Raw genomic sequence first — 22,083 nt, 5'->3', positions numbered from 1 at the left:
ATCCCTATGATGTCAGTGAGAGCTTAGCTGCAGCCTGTCGAATCAAGGTACTGATTCAGTAATCCTGGCTGCCAGCTCGGAATGATAAACTCGCTGAGCTTCTGCAGACACGAGTGTGTGTGCCCGTGTAATGCACGCACAGAGGCATTCCTGGCAGCCAGCTCCACAGATAACCCAAAGGCTACACGGTACTTTGGAGAGCAGGAAGGGGGAGAGTCATTTGAAGTTCAAAGAGGTTTGTGGAGAGACAGAGTGTTTGCCCCCACAACACATCCAAGACGTCATGTGCCTTGGAGAGAAGTGCCTGGGATCTTCAGTGCTTACAGAAGTTCAAGTTCTTTTGAATAATCTCTCAAAGCACATCATCCCTTGTGTCAGAGGCAGAAGTGATTTTAGTCACTTCGAGGGAAGAGTGCCATCTGCTGAATCACAGCTATCAGTTCTGGAGAACCTTTTTTGTTGGAGGTTTCATGCAAGTCCTGCGCCTCAAACTCAGGCAGCATGTGTAATTTTGTGTTTTGAAATAGTTCTGTTCTTCCCGAAATTACATGTTTGTGTAAGTTTTAAAAATGGTATTACATATTACAGAATAAACACAGCAAGTACATGTGCTTTGTAATACTCATCGATGTACCCCACGTCTGAAGACGTTAGAGCTACGTTTCTTTTCCTAGAAATATTTTCTGACAGACACACATATACGTGTGCGTCTCACGTGGATGTCTCTATGTCTCAGTATAAAGGACAATAAGGGTGCTTTAATAGCACACATTTTGTAAGAACATCTGCAGAATTAAAGACGATGTCAATTACTTACAAGACATTCTGATGAAATTCTGTAGGCTTACAATTTGAAGAGATTCACTCAGCTGTGCAGCTGTTATATATTATTACAATCTAAATGAATTTTAAGAAAGATAATTAGAGCAGTATACATTCACTCCTAGCAATTTTTTCTGAAGTAAGAAAGCACTGACAGCTAAATATTATGTTATAAAGTATCTGAGACAGTACAAATTGAACAAGCCTTTGAAGCTCTACTGTACTTTCACTATAGGTACCTAAAGTAGAATGACTCTGTTCTTCTCAAAGGATATAAAATTCTTTATAGTGATTAAAACAGTCATAGAGGCTCATTAAAGATGGGGTAACCGTGGCACAAAAGCTTTAAACTGTTTTAGGTAGGCTCGTCTCAGGATCACATGGTAAGGTCATTCAAGCTTCAGAGCTTTAATCCACTGCTGGATGGAGAATTTCTCTGTATGTGAATTTCAAATTAGCAGCCAGCATACAACAAGACTTTAACATGGCATACAATTTTACTGGCCCTGTTTTTTAAAATTACCTAAGCAAAAGTGTGAGTGAATCTAGAAACTTACTATTGCACTAATGAACAGGAAACAGCTTCATCTTGAGTTGAAAAAACTCAAGAATTAGGAAAATGCTTTATTTACCTTCTGTACACACTGTATATATTTCTTGTCAGTTACAAAGTAAATGGATTGTTTATGTTGCTAGATAATACACATGCCATAGAAATGCATTAAAAATTAAAGATTAGAGGAAATATATATCATATAAACAGAGGAATACATCAAAATGACACTTTTCTAATAAATAAATATATGTACACATGAAATATATGTGAGAAGGTACATTCATAGAATAAGTGAACCCACTCATTCCCTTTAGAGTGGCCTACTGGTACATGTGTGAATTTGCTTTTTAAAGAGATGCAACACTTAAAATATGTACAAAATTTGGTATAATGGGAGTCTGCCAAATATTGCTACTACAAAAGGAATTAAAAACAAAACTCTTCAAATGTTATTGGTGGGGATGGTGGTGTGTTTTCTTCCAAAAGACTATTTAGTCTAGGCTTAAAAAAAAAAGAAATTTGACTATCTCATAACTGGACAGGTTACCTAAATATAGTATGAAATTCCAATCCTGAGAAATGGATACAAAAGGGATTACAAAATACCTGCTAGTTAGGGTCTTACTTATATTTGACCTTCTCTGAGAACAGAGGTGAAGTAAATGTACTGTTGAGGACCATTTTCAGCCCTGCATGTGACCCCTATTTATTTAATCAATTATAAAAGAACAACCCCAAATCTAATTTATTGAAATCTCAAACTTCACACTAGGATTCAAAGATTATCTCAGGACTCTTTACTGTTTTTGTGGTGTGTTTTTAACTCTGGAGGTGCTAATGCATTTTTCTTTCATGAAGTGTATGAGGTCACAACAGGAAGAGAAATGGTTGGCTAGGTACATCTTGAAGAAATCTGCTCATATTTAAAAGTATTCACTGCTACTGATTCCACAGTTACGATTGTTTTCTAAATGTCTTTGAAATAAGACATTAATTTGTTTTTTCACTGTGAAAATTAATTGGTGTAAAACACTAGACCAGTTTTCTAACTTTTGGGTGTTCATCAATTCTCATCAGTTTTAGCAAAAAATCTTGCCAGTTTGGTTGCTGCTGATACAGATACACTGTGTGCATACAACCAGGAGCTTCCTTTCCCGATGTAAACTAGTTTTGCTTTACAGTATTGAAAATCTGTCTTTATGGATCTCATACAGATAAAAGTGGACTGAAACAGACTCAGTGTGTTGCATAGGAAATTCCTGTTGGACTTTTGGTCAGTTTGCCCTGAGGGATGCAACATGGGGCAAACTCAGTGACATTCCTTGTGGTTTGACTGATGGTGGCTGCCAGCACCCAAACCTGTTTGGCTGATAACAGTGTGGGGTCTGTATAAATCCTGTGACAGAAAGTACATCAAGAGTCTTTCTATATAGTTTTATTATCCCACTGCAGACTCACTTGCAATGGGGTTAATATATTCAATACGCTGCTTGGATATGAAATTTCTTCTTCTGCCTAATTCAATCCTCACAACTTAATGAATCAAATCTAGGAATAGCTGGAGCTTTTCTGTAAGGTGGTAGTGCTGCTTCTTCCAAGTCCATCTTCCCAGCTCTTACCCCACCACTGCCTCTCATGCTGCGACATGGCCATGCGGAGTTGCTCCCGTAGAATTTGTCCGCGCACTCAACCGCAGGAGTGACGCTTTGAGGATGCTTCTCCTAGAGATTTGGTCCCCTCCTGGAGCACGGCCAGGCCACAGACGTTAGGAACCACCCGGCGAAGCGCAGTCTCGGCAATGCCAGCGGAGACCATCGCGGGGGCTTTGTGCGTTTGCTTGTTTTCGGCGGGGATGGGCGGGGGGAACCTGAACTTCTTGCGCGCCCCTCCCCTGCCCAGCTCCGGGGCACGGTGGGCTCCGGGAGCGTTTTACTTTCGGCGGGGGCAGGGGCGGGAGGCGGCGCCGGCTCCGCGCGGGGCGGGGCGGGCGGGCCGGGGCGCGGCGGGCCGGGCAGCGCCGCTCGGGGCGTGCGGGGGCCGCGGAGGTGCGGCTCCTTTAAGGTGTCCCGAGGCGGCAGCAGACCTGCCGCGGCGGCAGCGCGGGCGGGAGGCGGCGGAGGCGGCGGCCGGGAGGGGGAAGGGGAAACCCGCGGCGGAGGCGAGCGGCTCGACGTGACAGCAGAAAGTTCAGGCGCGGCGGGCTCGGCCCCGCCTGACTCGTGCACCCCTGCCCCGGCGGCGGGGCAAGGCGAGGAGCCGCTCCTCCTCCTCCTCCCTCTCCTCCTCCCGCAGCCGCCGCACCGAGGGCGGGCGGTTGGGGTGGGTGGCTCGGGGGCGTTGGCCCGAGGAAGTTTTGCTCGCCTTCTCTCTCTGCCTTTTCTTTCTTCTTTCCTTCCATCGCCCCTCTTGTGCCCTCCTCCGGCGCTGGGGCGGGGGCGAGTGTGGGATTCCCGCGTGCAGGGGCGGGGGCGGCGGCGATGCTGGGCTGGGCTCGGGGCAGCCGCCGGGGCTCCCCTGCCCGCCGCCCCGCCTGACCGCGGCCGGGCTCCGCCGCGGCCCCCGACGCGCCCGCCTCCTTCCCCCGCCATGGGAGCGGGCGCTGCCGCCGCTCCGCTGCCGCGCTCTGCCCGCCGCTCGCCGGGCGCGCAGTGACTCGGCGGGGACGCTTCGCGGAGCTCCCTGCCCGCCCCTCGCCTTCGCGGAGGGCGGCGGTGGCCGGTCCGTGCCCGTCCCGGCTGCGCTCCGTTACCGGCTCGTCCCGGGCGCCCAGAGCGGAGTCGGTGGCCGGGGCAGCAACTTGTGCTCGGGAGGCGGCGGACCTCCGCTGCGGGAACTCGAGGATCTTTTGTTTTCTCCTATCGCTTTGGATAGTCCTGGGAAGTGTCAAGGCGCCGCTGAGGAAAGCCCGGGCCAGGAGAGGGGAGGCCGGCCGGAGTTGGCGTGCGGCTGGAGCCCCGCGGACCTGACAGCGCCGTGCCCGGAGGGGGCTCGCCCCGGGAGTCCGGCTGGATTAGAGAACCTCGCCTGCCTTAAGCTTCTGTGGAATTACAACTGGGGGCTCTTCGTTTCTGCCCCCGCTCTTCTGGCATGAGACTGCTTGCAGGCGCCACCCGAGGACAATGATCGCGGAGTTTGCTCACTTTTACCTCTTCGGATTCATATGTGTCACCTCAGGTAACCACCTCACTCAGGCGGGTCCGATACGCGGCCGCGGCGGTGGCAGCGCTCCCGCAGCCGCCCTCCTCCTTCCCTCCCCTCGCTCCCCCACTTTGGCCCCTCCGCGCCTCCCGGCCCCCTCCTTTACTCGGAAACGAAGCTCGGCTTCCACCCTGCGGGCGCCCGGCCCGCCTTTGCCCCGGGAGCTGCCCGGGGCCGGGTCCTGCCCTGCTCCCAGGGCTCCCACCGCCGGCGGCTCCCGGGGATCGATTGATGTAACCGCGGCTGGTGTTGGGCCGGGACCCCGCGGCCGGGACCCCGCGGCCGGGACCCCGCGGCCGGGACCCCGCACCCGCGGCCGGGCGGTCCCTGCGCATCCCCCCGTCCCAGCCCCGGGCCCGGCTAACCCCGCACAGCCGCCACCGGGGGGACCACGGCGGTGAGGGAAGGAAGGGAGGGCTTGAGGGGATGGGTTCTGCTTCACCTTGGCGAATGAAGTTGACGCACGTGTGTGAAGTGAAGCGCCGGCGTGCTAGGTGGGAATGGGAGAGGTGGCCGAGGAGATAGGGGGGATTATTGCTCATTAGGCGCAATTTTACGTGGGGCTTACAGTGTTGGGCATCTTACCGTGCCTGATGGGTTACAGATAGGGCGGCACTGGAGGGCATTGCGGAGGGCGGCTTTGGCTCCGTGCGGGGCTCGGAGCGGCTGCGGCTCGGCCGGGGCGCGCATGTGGCCGCCCTGGGGACTTGGGGGGGTTTCGGGCTTGCCTCTGCACAAGGACCCCGTTTCCCTCAGGAGAACAGGTTTGTCTCCCTGCAGTATTGCTTCGCCTTCTTAGGAACGCCTTTTGTCACACGCTAAGTCAACGCAGTCAATTCTTGTGCCATAGTGAAGGTTGGCTTGGGCGCAAACTTCTCTGCCTTCACTGATTCTTATAAATTTGTAGAGGATCCCTTTGAGTCATTAAAGCATGACACATTTTGTCAGTGAATGGATGAATGAAGTTTTTGAAAGGCTTAAGTTCACTGCCTGAAGCTTTAAGTCTTAATTATGTCACTAAGTGTAGTAACTTATATCTGTTTCTAGATTATATCATAAATTTAATTACTAAATTTTTGCTCTTAGGTATTGGTTTGCTCCTTGTGGCTTTGGACATTGCAAACCTTGCATCCTGAGTAGGGTTGCCTCTTGCCCTGTTCACGTTTGACTGTGTCAGTCATGCCGTCTTTAATTTGATTTTTCTCTGTATTGCCTCCTTCATGTGGTGGAAGAAACAAATGGAATGGGCCTTTCCACCCATTTGCTCTTTCTGAAACTTTCATGGCAATCATCACCACCTATGAAGAAAAGGTGACTTCATAGATAGTGTACTCTGTAACTTGATCATGTATTGGGATGTTTTAAACTCCCAAGGTAAGAAACAATTGTATTTAATTTATCCTTTAATCCTCTCATCTGTTAATCATATACATGCTCAATAAAGTTGCATGCAAGGTTTTTTGCAATTTTTTTCTTTCCCCCACCCTCCTCAGGATGGGGATGCTCTCTCTAATAATGTTGATTCCAGCTGAGTAGGAAAGGGGGAAAAAGACATGTTTTGTTTTTTTTTTTTTTTTTTTTTTTTTTTTTTTATGAAGGCTTTAGTTTTGTCATGTAAGCAAACTCAGTAACAAAGATAAGAAACAAGCGCTAGATAATAATGCTATTTCAGCTCTTTCACCAGAAGGACTTTCTTTTTCCCCTCAACTAGAGGGTGGTCAAATACTTAGTCTTGTGTCTGCAACAATGGAGATGCCAGAAACCTTTGGCAGGATGAAGTTTGAGGGCAGATGGCTGCAGTGCAGGAGGAAGGACAGGAGTCATCTACAGCAGTTTCCACACTGAAATCCTTTGAGTTCTGCTGACAGCTGATCTTGCAAGTTGATTGATCCTTTCCTCCCTCTTCCACTGAAGGTTCTCACTTCCCTCACTTACACCCACTACTGAATCAATGGTTTATGTTGGCCACACTCTAAATGGGATGTTAGAAACTTCTGCTGAGAGGTGGGAAATAATTGGGGGATGGGAGAGGGAAAAAAATATAGATAATAGAAAAGTAAGTGGGTTAATGTTTGTTAAAACAGTAATTGGTAAACCACTTAAAATTTAAAACCCCTAATTTTTACCTTGGTGTTGTCTCTGTGGGATCCTATGAAGTACCTCCTTTCATGTAAGCCTGTGGTTAATAAATGTTGAATGCATTTAAATTTGAATACTGTTGAAAATTGGAATATAGCAGCTTTCCTCCCTTATTCTCCCAGTCTAATTTCAATGCTTTTTTGAATACAGAATAAGAATTGCTTTAAGGAATACTTCTCTGGTATCCTTGTTTTCTTGAGTATTTACCTGCTTTCTGCCCTTTTTTCCTTCATTCTGAGGCAGACTTTGCTTTAGACTTCATGGATTTTTTCCATCTCTCCACTCCCCAGGAAGCAGCAGCATCAAATGAGTATGTTTGGGAAAGAAAAGCTTTCACTTATCTGAAGGGCAACACGCAGAACATTTTTGCTGGGAACGAGTGTCAAGGTTCTGGTTTTCCACATGGCTGTTCACTGCTGTAGCCATTCTCAAGGCTAAATATGTCCCTGTGTGATTTTTCTGTTTCCCTCTGTGGAAATCTTTATATTTTGATGAGTTATTTCATTGCACTGCTGATTCCCATCTGCTCAACACCCACCCTTTCCCTCTCTCCTGTCCATGTTATCCCTTATTAATTACTGCACTTGAAATGGGATTGGTGCCTCTGCTCCAGAGGTTTTTCCATGCTGACACAGCGAGGCAGGCATGTTTTTCAGTGATAGCTCTAGCCAGTGGAGGGCAAAATTGTCTCTTGTATTCCTCCTTCATGGGAGAGTTATCTTCTGATGATTCATAGTTTAAGGGTGCCCATGGAGGGTCTCCAGAGTCCTTTCCAGCTGGCTAAGCTACCTATTGGAGTAAATAAATCAGTCGCTGCCTTGATACTTTAGGTTTGTTTGTCTCAGAAGTTTGTACTTAAAAGCTCCCTCATGAAGTGCTAGAGCATTTCTGGAAAGGGTTCTACTCCTTTTATGTATTCTCTGTCTAATAGTAATAAATTAGGAGAGATTTTTTAAAAAAATACACAGTAATTCAAAGGATTATGAAAGTATTAAGTGCCTAATCTGTAAAAGCAAATAAGTCACCCAAGAAAACTTTAAAAATATGCTTTTTTCCCTAATGCATCGTGTGCTCTTCTAAGTAATTTTATTAGAAAAATATTTAAGAAAGATCGAGCTAGCACCTTAGACCTGAAGAAGCTGCCCCACTTGTGTTGAAAGACTTCAAGCTAGCAAAGAAGTAACTACATGCTGCAAAACTGATAAGTCCTTGCTTGTGATTAGTCTCCAAGTATCCCGGTATTGCCACTTATGAGTACTGATAGTATCTGTGGACAGCAGAATTCTTCTTTTTTTTTTTTTTCCAATTTGCACAAGTGCGAATTTTGTTATCTTTCAGCTACAAAGAGACGCTATTTTTTTTCCTATTGCCTGTCAATTAACTTAGTTTAAACCAGAGGAACACTCAAGCTGATTTTTGCTCACTGCAGTCAGTGTTGGTTGTCAGAAGTTTTTTTGTTGAAGTTACAGAATAACTTCGTTATCAGGGATCATCTGTAATGTTCAGGATACTGAATTTTGGGGGAATCATCTGTAATGTCCATAAGATTTTATTGGAAAACATGAATTTATGTGAAGAATACTCCTGAGTGTGCATGATAAAGGGTTTGATTGCATTTACAAAAATAGAAGGGCCATTAAAAATATTATCAGAAACTAGTGTCACTTAGGTAGCAGTGTTATCACGTTAATACTAAATATCAAATACCTTTGCCAAACAATGCTTGAACATAAAATGCTTTGGAAATGATGGTCAAAGACCAAATTAGTTTTTGTTAGAAGGTGGGAAGAGAAAATATTTAGAAATTCAAGAGAGAAAAATCTATGTTTATTCTTAAAGTATCTGGGAACCTATTCCCTCACTTTCAAATAGTATTGGCTTTGGTTGGCACATAATTTTCCTAAATAACTGGAAGAGTTTTATTTCACAATCCTAAGTGACTGCAATATTATGTCTCATTATGGGATAGCTTTCCCTAATGAATATAATAACAATTTGCTGGATCTAGCAAGTCTGGTCACTTGCTGCAGTTCTCAGTGTAGTATTTCTGTTGCTGTTAAATGTCCTGTGTGGATAATGGTCACTTGGCTTGGATTCTTCTTCAAAAATCTGCCTTTCATAGTGAAGATTCCCATTGTCAATGTTTAAGTTACTTTTGTGAATTTTTTGCAGGTTTTCTGTATTTGAATAGTTTGGAATGAGTCATTTGGTTGTTGATAGTTGTTAATGTTTTGAGGTTATTTTGTGACCTTGCTCTTTCCAAGCAAACAAAGTGGCACTTAAGAATTTCATAGGCTGAGATCCTGACACATTTTATTTGTGTGCTCTGTTATATAATCTCATTTGGTGGTGATAACCTTCCTTAGCTTTTCACCTGAGTGCCTCTTTATAAAATTGGAAGGTAAATAGTGAGGTTACTGAAGTAGCAACCAAGGTGTATTTTAAGTCCAATAAATTGTGTAAACAGAGGAAATAAGAGTACTTTTCTGTTAGTGATGAGCAGCTTGACCAAAAGTTGAGAGTAGAGCAACAAAAAAAATTCTCAAGTGTTTTGAAAGCTAGAGATGCTTTTTAAGGAGAGACAATTTGCTAGTTTATATCTTCTTTAGGAGAAAGGAGATGTACATTTCTTTTATACACATACATGTATATTTCAGTCATACACTGATAATCTCTTGGCTTCCTTTGTCAGCCTTAGCATCAGCACTAAATGTTTCTGGGTAGAAGGACATTTTATGTGAAGAAATAAAATGTTTTATGAGCACAACTATTTTGTACTCCTGACATAGATGCAGCCAGCTGTGTTGGACTCTCACAGCTGAGATTTGGTACTAAGGAAAATCTCAACAGGGAAAAAAGTGAAACACCTTTTCTAAGCTAATAATGACTTGAGTTTTCAGTCAGGTGTGCAGAGTGACGTTATTCTCTTGTTGATCTTGAGTTCTGGTTTTTAAAGAGCTAAGTCTTTTGGCATCCTAATTATTCATGTAAGCCAGTACTGTGAATTACCTTACCCTGAAGGTGATTGTAAAGATTTATTGGAATAAAAATTTCAATATGTGAATTTAATTCTGGATGTCAGAATATCTTTGTTTGTTCACTGTTATTTAGGAAAAGTATCGTGCATTTACCCAGATTTATCCACAAAAATATCGTGCATTTACCCTGATTTATCCACAAAAATGATGAAATATGGTTCTGGAATATCATGAGAGTAGGCCTTTCAGACCAGGAATGTATATGATATAATTGGTGTTAAAACAACAGCACACAGGGAGAGATGTTTTTTTATGTGGGATTGTCCATTTCAGGTGTAAGTAGTAGGGGAAATATCCTACACCAAAACAAAACAATGAATAGGGAATTAGGAAAAATGTTTTATGTCTTTTGACAGGAAGGGAGGAAACTTACATTTGTGAGAAAGTGAAGGAGTATATAATCAACCAATGAAGCTAAATACTGTGAAGTACTGAGAACTATTCTCAGACTTGTAGGTATTTTCCATTCCTCTCTTTTTCTGAAGCTTAGGAAAATTTCTGACTAAGACTCATGTGTGTCTGTGTATGACTGATTAAAACAAAATTGATAAATTGACAGTAATGAGATTTGTGAGTGGCGTCAGGCCAGTCTTTTTAATTAGAGCCTGCTTGCCATCTGAGCAACTGCAGCCAGGGGGAAGGTGCAGAGTGAAGCAGCCAAGTCATTTCACCCTTGCTGAGGACAGAATGGTTTATGGAATGGTTTATGGAAGGGTATAACCTTAAGGTGGCTTTACCAAAAGGAGGTAAACCGTGCTGAGAAGGGGAATAGAAAACCTTTTGCCTTGTGTTTTGGTGGGAAGTAATGTTAACTGCATTTTCTGGAAGCAGAAACTTAGAAAATTAGAAAGAAGGATCTACTGTTAATAGGTAGAAAATGTGGTTGTGGATTTAAATAAAAGATCCATTTGTTTTGCGAGTTTATAAAGCAATTTTGTGTCTTGATGGAAGCTGCATTTCCAGTCCTCAGGTTTACTCATAGTTCCTTTCAGCACCACTACCCAAAGACTTACACAGAACTTGAGCACTTTTCCACTTTTAGTGAACAGATCTGCTGTTGGAGCAGTGAAGGTCCTCATGGTGCAACTTGGGCATGCACTTTGCCTTCAGATGTGGAAGTTCAATATCTGGATTTTGGTAAAAGCAGTAGCAAATTGTCATCTCCCACCTCATTTTTAACACATTTTTGTTTTATCTTAAGGGATTTTTTAATATGTATATAAACTCTATATGGCTAGTGCATAAACCCATTTTTTTAATAAAGACATCTTAGATATTTATCTTCTCATTCAGAAGGCTGACATATATAGACTTCTTGTATTAGCATCAGTACTTTCACATAATAGTAAATGTGTTGCTGAAGATTTCTTCCTTAGCATTCAAATAAATTCCATAAAAAATTACTGGATTTTGTATCTAAACAACAGGAGAGAACCTCTGTGGGTTTGCTCACTGGTGGTAGAGGTAAATTCCACAAGGTATTCCCTATTTAAGCCTTGTTTTCTGCCACTAGACTTTACTCCTCTGGAGAGGCATAGAGCTTTTTGTACTATGTTAAATGTTTCTATTTATTTACATGTAAGTAAATAACTGTAAATTAAATAATTAGAGGATTTAATTTTAGTACAACTTACTATAAATTCAGCTTAGACCAAAATGAGTAGTTGAATACATTATTATTAGTGAGGTGGTATGAATATTCTTAATCAGAAAACAAGCATATTTTCTGGACTGCTGCTTCTTGAAATATGTAATCTTTCTTTGAAGAAATGAATAGTCAGATATGCAAAATTATTCAAGTTGCCCTTTTCTGTTGGGAAGTATTTGCTCAATATGGTATTACATTACCTTAAGCCTAATACTAATATTATGAATGATTAAAATAATATGAACACCTCTGACTGTAGATAGAAGGTCTGTAAATGTGACAAGCCTGTGCTGAGCTCTGGATTTAAAATCTTAAACTTGATATTTTATTTTCTTCATCTTGCATAGTGAATTAGCAGTGGAATAAGCTCAGTTCTGGAACAGCCTATGTCTTCAGACATGCAGTGCAGGGTAGGGCAAGGAGAGAACTGTATAGGCTGTGTGCTCTTTATATGTTCTTCAATTTTGTGCTCTCTGTCTTCTGCTCCCTTGACTGTCTTGTACATCAATCAGAATTGTGATTTCTTTAGTACTGTTAAACTGTTTCATGCTAACATTGCATTAAAACTTGCTTGGCTGGCATTTTTGTGCCTTCTGAAATTTGCATGTCCTCAGGCAAGGTACTTATTTTAGATTGTTGGTTAGTTATATTGGCTCATATCAAATTGCTTAAATGCCTTCATGTTGAAGATTAGACACATAGAGCAGTTAATGGTTATAAATTCAAGTATAGAAGACTTGTTTTACTATTTGCTTCTATGGTAGCATAATAGACATTAACAGTTTTTATCTTAGAAATTAGGTTTTAATACATGGTCAAGGATTTTGTGTGGGCCTAAAGATGTGCATTGGCTCCACTTCATTCTGGAAGCAGGTGAAGGGTGAAATAAATGGTATTTGATGGTGACCAGATGGACATGCTTGAAAGAGTGGCTGGATTTTTTAGTAGACACTAGACCTCATATTTTTGGGATCCAGGGCTTTGTGATATGTTGAAGTTGGGAACCTAGAATCTAAATTTGTAGCCACTTAAAATCAGTAGTGCCTGTTGAAAGTCTTGATTCTAGTGTTTAAATTAAATTGTCTAAAGTGTTTGACTTTATCTTCAGTTGCAAATGTTTATGGATCATTGGGGGTTCTTAGCTGGTCTGAAAATTGAGATTGTAGTGAACACCGATTTAAGGGCCAATTAACTGAAAAAAGCTGTATAACTCTTAAGTTTGCATGGGCCTCACTAGCTATGTGAAGGGTGGGAAGCCAGGCAAAAATGTATTTGAGTATGTATTCTTATAGGAACTTCTCAGCTTGCCACTTCTGTAGTGCACTTTACTAACACTGGTCAAAAGGAGACTTTTCAACCCAGACATCTCCTGTTGGCCAAATAGGCCCAAGCATGTAAGCCCAGGATGAGGATAGCAGCCCCCAGATCCACAGGTGGGTCTGTATTTGTGTTGAAAGTGTAACACAAGGTCCTAAAATACCATTTTTGGATCAAGTGCTCAGCAATGTCACCAAGCTTTTTCTTTTACCAAAACCTCTTGGCACCTGGTATAAAACTTGCCACCTGATGTGCTTTGTGCTAGGAGATCTCTTGGATGCCAGGCAGGTTCAGAACTGGGGTTTGCAAATTCTGAATGCTCCCCTCACCTCCCACTCACAAAACAATTCTCAGTGCAGCTTTCTGGTTTTGGAATATATCTTCTAAGGCCCTAGGTACTGCAGCTGACAGATACTTCATAATCAAAGTGCTTAATGGTAGGAGGTGATAAAGGGAAAAAAAAAAAAAAGTGTGAGGAAACAAGATAAATAGGGATAGTAACAAACTCTTCTACTTTTTGCTTCCCAAAGCAGGAGTTAGCCCAGGAGAGGTTGGAGTTTGGTGCTGTAGCAGCAGGATGTAGGAGAGAGGATGTTTGTACTGAGCAGCTTGAGCACAAAGGTCTGATGTAACTGTGGAATGAAACTTGCACTGTGCTAGTCCTAAAAAGGATTGGCAGGAGGCCTCATGCATGGAGTAAAATCCTGTCTTCACTGTGGAAAATTATGGTTTCAACTGTGAAAGGAGGTGAAGCTTGGAAGGAATTAGCATATCTCTAGCACCGAGTGGCATCTGGAACTGAATGGCTGGGTTAAATCATTCAGTGGTGATTAATGAGGCTGATTGCTCAGGTTATACAGCCTTAAAAAATTAAAAGGAAAAGTCTAAAAGTAGATGCAAAGCAGAAAGAAGGCACCATTGCTTTATTTACCTCTTTAATACAGAGGGCAGAATGAAGTCTCCCCTACCTTTTGACACAAGGCAAGATCTATTAAGTGCTCTTATAAAGCTTAGAATCTAAGAGATGAACTTCTGAGTAATTGTTTTGAGGAGGATTTTATGACTTTTCAAATGTGTATGTAGCAATGCAGACCTTGAAATGGGAGGGTGTATGCAGGATGGGATTTTGCTGCTGGTAAGTACTTTGCTTTTTAGAAAACTTCAGAAAATAGTGATTTCTGTTTTCTCTCCCACTCATTAATGTTAATCTGTGTTACCTATAGGGAAAGCAAATATTGAAACACACAAGTGTTTCAATAAGTGAAGCAAGCTTAGAGATGTAGCATGCACTTTAGCTTTCCTTGAGCATGGTTCTGGCAGTTGCTGAGCTGAATGGTGATGTAGCTTGGTGTCATATCAGGAATAAATGTTCAAAATGTTCAAAGGCTCCTACTCTGTAGGAAGATTACAGTACCGATATGAACGCACTTCTGTTTACTTTCAAGTTTTTAGTGGAGCAAGTACAGAAACCAATGAAGTGTGTGTTCGAGTGTTAGATTTTTTTCTTCAGAATTGTGAAAACCCCAAACCCAAATAGTGAGTGAACAGCAAGTTCATATATGTAGAAAATAAAAAGGAGCTACAGTGAGGTATTATCCCTCTGGAGCTAAAATGGGATTCCACTTTAATTTCTACCCACTAGGGGATAAAGTTCCCTAAAGTGCACTGCTGAAAAACCTCTGCTCACAACAGTTTTGGATTCTGGATTGCTGGATTTTTACTTCTTTAGTGCCTGTCTTTTATTTGGGGAGAGGTTCCCATGACCATAATGTGGAAGGAGACTTTTTAATCCTCATCCACGCTCCAGTGCTTCATATTAGATGGGGATATTTTTGCATTTCCCCTGCATTTGCTGGGACAGCCAAGGTAGGGTAGTTGACCTGGTGCTTTAATGTTGTGACTGGGAGGAGTGAATGCTATTTTCACAGGCAACTTTTGTGGTGGTTTTCTTTGTTTGTTTGGGGTTTTTGTTTGTTTTGTTTGTTTGGGTTTTTGTTGGTTTTCTTGGGGTTGGTTTGTTTGTTTCTAATTCTTTTACTAGAAGGTTTATTGACAAAGTATGAGTGCTTAGTTTTTGAGTAATAGCTAGGGTTTTTTTTGCAGGAAAATGACTATTTAGATGTCTATGAAGTCTATTATTATTCCAAAAAGACTGGACTAAAATCTGCAATGAAATTATTGTGTCTTCAGAACTGATAGTTACATCTGTGACAGAAATTTATGTTTTATTAACATCAGCTCCCAGAAAGTTACTTAGAGTTTGTTTTTCTGTTACCTTATTACAGGAGTGAAGGCAGCCACCTCTCAGCTAGAAATTCACAGTGACCTACACTCTAGTTATAATTAGAATTAAACAGAGTTAGTAATTTCACTTGGTCATTTCATCACAATTCCTGTCCGTATGCAGCTGATCATTTTGAATCTCATAAAATTAAATTTTATTTTACTCGCCTTACTAAGGTCAAGTAAAAAGCCACATCAAGTTAATGAGTCCCTTTCTTTGCAATGAACTGAACGTGGCATTTGTTTTCATTCTGGCAGTCATGAAATCACAGGGTGTTGGCGACAAGTCCATTATTGGCTCTGGGTTGCTGAGGGCTTTTACTCCACCCAGTGCATTATGTGTGCAGACTTTGTCGTACTCGTTAAAACTTGTTTCAAATTGAGGATCCCTTGGTTTGGTTTTTTTTTTTGGTTTTTTTTTTAAGCAGTAATAAAAGGAAAATAAAAATAGCTCACTCTTCTTTATTAGCATAAATATGAAAAAGTTGCAACTCATTCCCTTTGTGACCTGAGGAGATAAAACAAAATTTGGATGAGTTCTCAGCCCCTTAAAGTCAAAGGAGGTTTAACTGTTGATGTCAGTTTTTATCTTGCTTTGCAGAAGCTCAAGTTGTGTGTCACTCTACATGATGTTACATAGAAACCTTAGTAATAGAAAAAAGGAGATGATTGCTAATTGTTCTTCTCAACTTAAAAAATGAGAAACATTAACGGCTTATACAATTCTGCGATTTAGGTTTCCTTTTTTTATTGATTGTAAGATTGAATTTCTTGTGTGTTATTGGTGTCTTTTACGTGGTAGCCAGTCTTTCTCCTGCTCCTAGAACAGCCAGACTGGTTTAGTTTTAGCTTCTCATTTTTGTCTTGATTTTTTTTTTTTTTTTTTTTTTTGTATTTTAGTGTCTTACAGCTTTTTCTAAACATTTCTGGTTTGGAATTTTCCTGTGCTGTACAATATACTTTTTTTTTTTTTTTTTTTTAATTTAGGGAAGTATAATACTGAAAACCAACTCTTGGATTTATGTAATTGTGATGTTTTATCTAGCAAAAATGCTCAACTGTCAGTTTTGAAAAATAATACAATCTGATTCCTTCTAGACAATATTTGAAGGGAGCCATAATATATTCTAAATTTGAAATGACAGTAAGCTCATCAGTTTTTAGAATGTGTTATTTTCAAATCTCGACTAAATTTCTTTTTTTTTTTTTTTCAATTTTCTTATGGAGTTTTAATACACAAAAAATAAAACCAGACCTTTCTCTGTGACTTCTCCTTTTTCCTAGAAGTACCAGGTGTCTGATCAATAGTATGTGCTGGGAAGCAAGAATTTCATCTGAGGAGACTTAATATGCTCTTATTTACAGCTTCCATGAGCTAGAAGTTGTATGTTTCTTTTTGTTTGGCTTTTCAAGTGGTCACTGCTGGGTAGGGTTTTGTTATTTTGCTACTGATTTAAGACAAAGATATGTACATAGCTTTCTTCAGGCTTTTAAGGGCTCAAGTTTAAATGGTAGATCATTATTCTACGAATCAAAAGTGAAGGGTGATTAACTCTGTCTGGGTGCATGGAGTGTAATTTTAGAGGCTACAAATGTTGTTACAAATCAGGTTAAGGTTTAAAGGTGAAAGTTTGGCTGAATGAGTTTTACAGCTTTAAGTTAATGTATGCAAACAAAGAAACTCTTGTTTTCTACTCATTTGTGTCTAATGAGCAAGTAGCTGGTGGTAGAGAAAAGAAAATGGGATTATTGTGCAGTTTGCCATAAAGTTAAAAGTATGTACTTTTTACTTCAATTTAGAAGTTCCATTAAATAGACTGAATCTAATAACTTTTTTTTTAGGCTCTTCATCATCTAAATGTACAGTGAAAGGAAAATGGCTTTAAACTAAGTGATAATGATAAACTAAATGATAATGGCTTTACACTATTACAGCTTAACTTTTAGCATTAATGTATTTTTGTAGATTTCTTCATAATGTCATTAAATAATCAGAAGAAGCTGTTGGAGTAACACATAAATGCTCACACTATGTTTAAGCTTTACTTCTAGATAGTTCTAAAGTAGTATTGATAACTTGGATTTTCACTCAATTCTCTGACTTAGATGTATTTCTGAAACTGTAAGTTCAACAGCATGTGGGAAAAGAATGTAACGAATGACCATTTTTTAAATGATAGCGAAGTTATATACAAAGCCAGGTTGTTTTTTTTTTTAAAGGTATAGGCCTGATTTATGATGTTAAAGTTGTAAATAATGACACAGGGTCTGTCTGTGTCCTCTGTCCTTGTATCTCCCTCCCTCACCCTTAAAGATTTCTTAAATAGCCTAGCAATTGAGAAGCTCTTTGGAACTTCTGTGATGGATGCTAAAGCCATTGATAAAAGTGAAATAGTGTGGATTTTTATAGGACTACATAGTAGCATAAGAAGCTGTTCAGCTGCATCTGTAGTGATCTAATCTGATAGCCATTCTGAGTGCAAAAGCCAGGCTGTATAAATGGAATGAAACAAAAGGGAAGTGATTAGTGGGAATAAAAATAAACATCTTTTAGTCTCGGTAAATGATACCTTTAAAGCACAGCAGCCTTGTCGAATATAATTAAAGTTGTAGGAACTGGGGTAAGGTGAGTGGGCTCTATTCTCTGAGGTCATGCTGGAAATACAGAGGTCAGGCTTTTGCACTTAGTCTTATGTAAACAATGTCATGCCTTGGTAAGTATAAGAATTGATTTAACTAGGTTAAGATAATTTTAAAAAACCCAAACAAAGCAACAAAAACCCCCAAAAAAACCCAAAACAAAAAAACCTTAGGAGAAAACAAATCCAGGACAAACGTGAATTCATTTGATATTAAAATTTGAGTGCAGTCTCTATATCTTCTAACCATTTGATGGGAAAAGGTAAAAAGTATGAGGGATGGGGTTCTGTTGGGGATGCTTGATGCTGTGCTGTTTGGCTTTGTGCTGCACATCTCTCTAGCTTTCCCTGAGCCTATTCCTTAAAATCTGCAGGTAGGCAGTTGTTTGGTTTTGCCTGTGTTTCAAATTGAGACTTCTTCACAGAATTTTGTATTTCTAGTTGCACCCATTGAATACTATTTTCTTTTGCTGGGTAGTTCAAGTGCTTATGTTGTTTGCACTCATGACTCCACGAACCCTAGAATAGTTTGAATTGGAAGTGATCTCCTGAAGGTCACTTATCCATCTCACCCTGCAGTGAGCAGGGACATCTTCAACTTAATCAGAGCTTTAACCTAACCTCAAATGTTGCTGAATATCTCCACAATTATAATAAACCTTTATTTAGTTTCAGTGGTTGTGGGGTTTGACTTTTTTCTTCATTAGTGGTTTGGATTATGTATTCAGACTTACACTTATGCATGGTAGAGAAGAAATTCTAGGGTGTAGGGGTATCCTGACAGTTCTCCCTTCTGAATGACAGGAATTTTGTTTCTTTTCCCCCTGCCTTTACAGTACTCTCCTTGCCATTACAGTACATGACCAGTCAGAGCAAACCAGCAGCTCCAGACAGAACATGTCTCTGACTGGTTAAAGAAGGAGAGCTGGGAAAACCCATAAGACTTAAACTGGAAATGGAGTTCTGGAACTTAGTCTGGCAAGCACAGGCACCACTCCCTCCCAGAAGTTTCCAGGGCAGTTGCTCAGGCTTTCAGAGGCTTTGTGCAGCCATCCCCCAGCTGTGAGCTGGCTGGGGCTGCCCAGTTAGAAATGTCTGGTTATATGAGCTGTCACTAAAGAGGGCTGCAGGCTCTTGCAGAAGAGGAAGATGGGTGTTCAATATAGTGATTAAGTATGATGAAGAAACACCCTGCAGTTCTTGGCTCCAACTGGCTCTAGGCAGCTCTTCCTTGGTGTGAAATGCTGCTGTAATGTAGGTCAGCTTTAACTGTTGTCGATGAGTGTAATTCTAGTGAAGTCAATGAGCCACTGTTAATTTACTGCACTTGAGAATCTGCCCGAGTAGATGAGCAACTAGAGAACTCAAAGGGAAGTGCTTATCCAGCAAGAGAACTTCAAAACCAGCGAGGTGTTTTGTATTTGTTTTCTTCTCCCTCTCTTCTGAGGAAGAAGTTAACATTCCTACATCCCAATGGTGTTTAGTGAAAGTAGAATTTTATTTACCCAGAGAGAGCTTGTAAACTCTTGCTGTTTTGGAAATAAAGGGATAATAGGTGTTCCAGCTTCTCACTCCAGATCCTCTCTTTGCTAATAAAATGAGTAGGTATCACTTCACAGCACAAAACTGTCAGTCAGCATTCAGCATGACTGGCATAATTAGCAGCTTTTAGCTGGAGGAGGTTGAAGATTGCTTTTGGTAGAAACTGCTAAGGCTTGGCCTTGCTGTGCTCACAGAACAGAGGCATCATGGATCCCCAGGGGTTTTAGTATGTTTAGTGAAAGTTACATAAACACTGTGTTTTACCCCAAAAGCTTACTTGGCTGTGTTGTAGTTGGTGTTTACCTGATGCTGTGAAATAGTAAAAGAATAGGATGTAGGCTGCTTACACCTTTTATGAGGTTTATGGGACTGTGGATTCAAAACTGCTTCTTCAAAGGCAGGCTTGGGTCAGCCTGGCCCTTATAGATGCAAATGTATGTCACAGGAAATTGCAAGACTGGTAACACTCACGGTTTTCTATTGTTCAAAAAATAATAACCTTACGGATCAAATGAAAACTGTGGCCGTTTTGGCAAGCTAGATGACAAATCTGGTGACTGCAAAAGCAACTAAGCCATTGAAGTTTCCTAATCTAGTGTCATCAAGTAATGCTGTTTGTAAATTTTCGAGAGGGGTCAGATGCTTTCAGTGACTAGACCGTGCACTCCTTAATGTACAAATAAAAAGAAAAAAGCTTAATTCCTTAAAGTACTGCATACACACCTATTGGAGGAGTGTGCATTAAGTGAGGAAAGAAGATGCCAACTGACTCTGTTTTATTGTTGTCCTTAACAATTCAATTCTAGCCAGGATTCTTAAGACTAAACTCTTCCAGCTGATGAGATTATTTGGTTACCTGGTTTTAATGTTTTTCTAACTGTCTGCAGGCCTGGAAAATTTTATTTTATTCAGTTTGAATTGCAGCTCTTCACTGCTTAGTGCTTTGGTTCCTCCTGTAAGCAGATACAGTGAAGTTTCTTATATTATGTGCTTTGCATAGCAATTGCTCTGTGTTTACACTAGGTGCAACTATGCAAAATGTTTACTCTTTAATAAGTATTTCCTATTTTTGTGATCAAATAGCTTCAGGAATATGGCTGCATTTTACTTCCTAAACATTCATATACACATGATCAGGAGCTTTGCTACTTTCCCTGTCCACAGGCACTTCAAATTAAGTGTGAAATTCAAATTAGCCTTGAGTTTTTTCGGATAATTCAAAACAGTATCAAGTTTACAACAACTTGGGGTGTTTTGTGGGAATTTTGTGTTTTGTGGGGTTCTTTTTGTGAATGACTGTCCCAGGTTGCACCCTCCTTGACTATGTAAGACTAGTTGCCGTTTGTATCTGGGACTCCTAAGAGAATCTTTGAATCATCAAACATTTAATCTTCTGGCTGTATGAATTCAGGGTTGTAAAGAAAGCCAAATGCAAAGAGAGGCTCCTCCATGTTTTCTTTTTTCCCAGCTCTGTAATGTGCTTTGTATATATGAGGAAGCAGGTTTCTATGTGATTTTGTGTTTAGGGTAACCCAAGCATGGCCTTAAATCCTCAAGAGCTGCAATCAGGGCTAGGTCAGGTCTCTATCACATTAATCTGTTATGAGAGCATGTCCTCCAGCACAGGTACCTGTTTTGTTTGGTGTCTTCTTCACAGCATGGGCATTCTCTTGCCTTCTGTACATCAGCTGGACAGCAGCAGCAGTGGTGGTACAAAGGTCTGCCCTGAGCCGTGTGCCTGCAGATTAGGAAGTCATTTTCTAGCTCCAGATCAGTGGGGATCTGAAGGCACTTGCATGTCAGCAGGTTGGAAGCAGTGTTTAACACAGCACGGGTGACAGAAGGGTGATGGAGGGTTAGAGACAGAGAGGACCTCGGCCATGTGTGATCTCCACTAATAAATCAGAAACAAGCCTTGTATAGCAGGACTTCCTCAGCAATTACTTCCTTCCTGATCTGAGGTTCCTTAGCATGGATAGTGCTTGTGGGAGATGACAACAGAACATTTCTTGGTTTGGCTTGTTGCTTATGTGATTGCTGTGTCATTTAGTGCTTCACTTACTTGTTTTTGTTTTGTTTTGTTTTGTTTCTTTTAAGCAGTCTATTCCAGACATCTTCCTTGCCCTGCCCTGTTTATTTTAATTACAGCTTGAGTTAACTTTTCTTTGAACATGTTAAGGTATGTCTCTGAAATAAATATGTATTTTGTTTTGAAAGTCAGATATTATATAATTTATCTGGTATGTTTTGGAATGTGTATGGTTACCTGGCAACTGTTAAGCAAAATTATGACTTGATGTATATTGCACTGTAGGAAATTATTATTTTAGTTTTAAGTTACATACCGAGTTTTTTTGGGTTTTTTTTTAATATGAAATAATACCCCTGGGGAGAAAGTGTGATCAAAAGCCATTTCTATTTAAGAAGTTGGGTTAAATATTGTCAGTGTTAATATGGCAATTTTGCCAATATTTGTAGCCAGTGAAATGACAGTCTTGAGGACTAATACCCAGTTTCAGGGCATGTGTCAAACCAAACTCTTTTCCTCCTAGACTTGGTTTTCTATGTCCTTACACACTGAGTAAGAGAATCAGAGGTCTCTTTGTTTCTGGGATGAATTAAACTAAAGGAAGCAATGTTCAAGGCCAGGTTGGATGGGACTCTGGGCAACCTGGTTTAGTGGAAGGTGTCCCTGCCCATGGCAGGGGGTTGGAACAGGATGATCTTGAAGGTCCCTTCCAACCCAGGCCATTCTAGAAATGTTTCCACAGTTTGGTTGTGAAAAGTGTCAAAAGGTGTGTGCTAGTGTGCCCACACACCTGAAAGATTGCACATAAAGTTTTCATTTTCATAGATTTGGTTTAATTTTAGAGACTATGTCTGGCTTGTAAGCATGTAGAC

At 41.0% G+C, this 22,083-nt stretch overlaps 1 protein-coding gene across 11 annotated transcripts in view; it reads left to right on the top strand.

Annotated features, from left to right (window-relative positions):
* The window catches only part of ROBO1 (roundabout guidance receptor 1), a 687,808-nt gene that overhangs the window by 389,683 nt on the left and 276,042 nt on the right, over positions 1-22,083 (top strand). The window contains exon 1 of one of the 11 annotated variants that reach the window (XM_072923408.1): positions 3,655-4,552. The exons of the other annotated variants lie outside the window; for them this stretch is intronic. Within the exon in view, the coding sequence (XP_072779509.1) occupies positions 4,498-4,552 (55 nt within the window). The 5' untranslated portion in view covers positions 3,655-4,497. Of the gene's footprint in view, positions 1-3,654; positions 4,553-22,083 lie in introns of those variants that run through there. 11 annotated transcript variants of the gene reach the window in all.

This window comes from Taeniopygia guttata, chromosome 1 (genome assembly GCF_048771995.1).
Source record: "Taeniopygia guttata chromosome 1, bTaeGut7.mat, whole genome shotgun sequence".
In the NCBI taxonomy this organism is placed as follows: Eukaryota; Metazoa; Chordata; class Aves; order Passeriformes; family Estrildidae; genus Taeniopygia; species Taeniopygia guttata.
The sequence above is the reverse complement of the archived record's forward strand: the minus strand, read 5'-3'. Positions and strand labels throughout refer to the sequence as shown.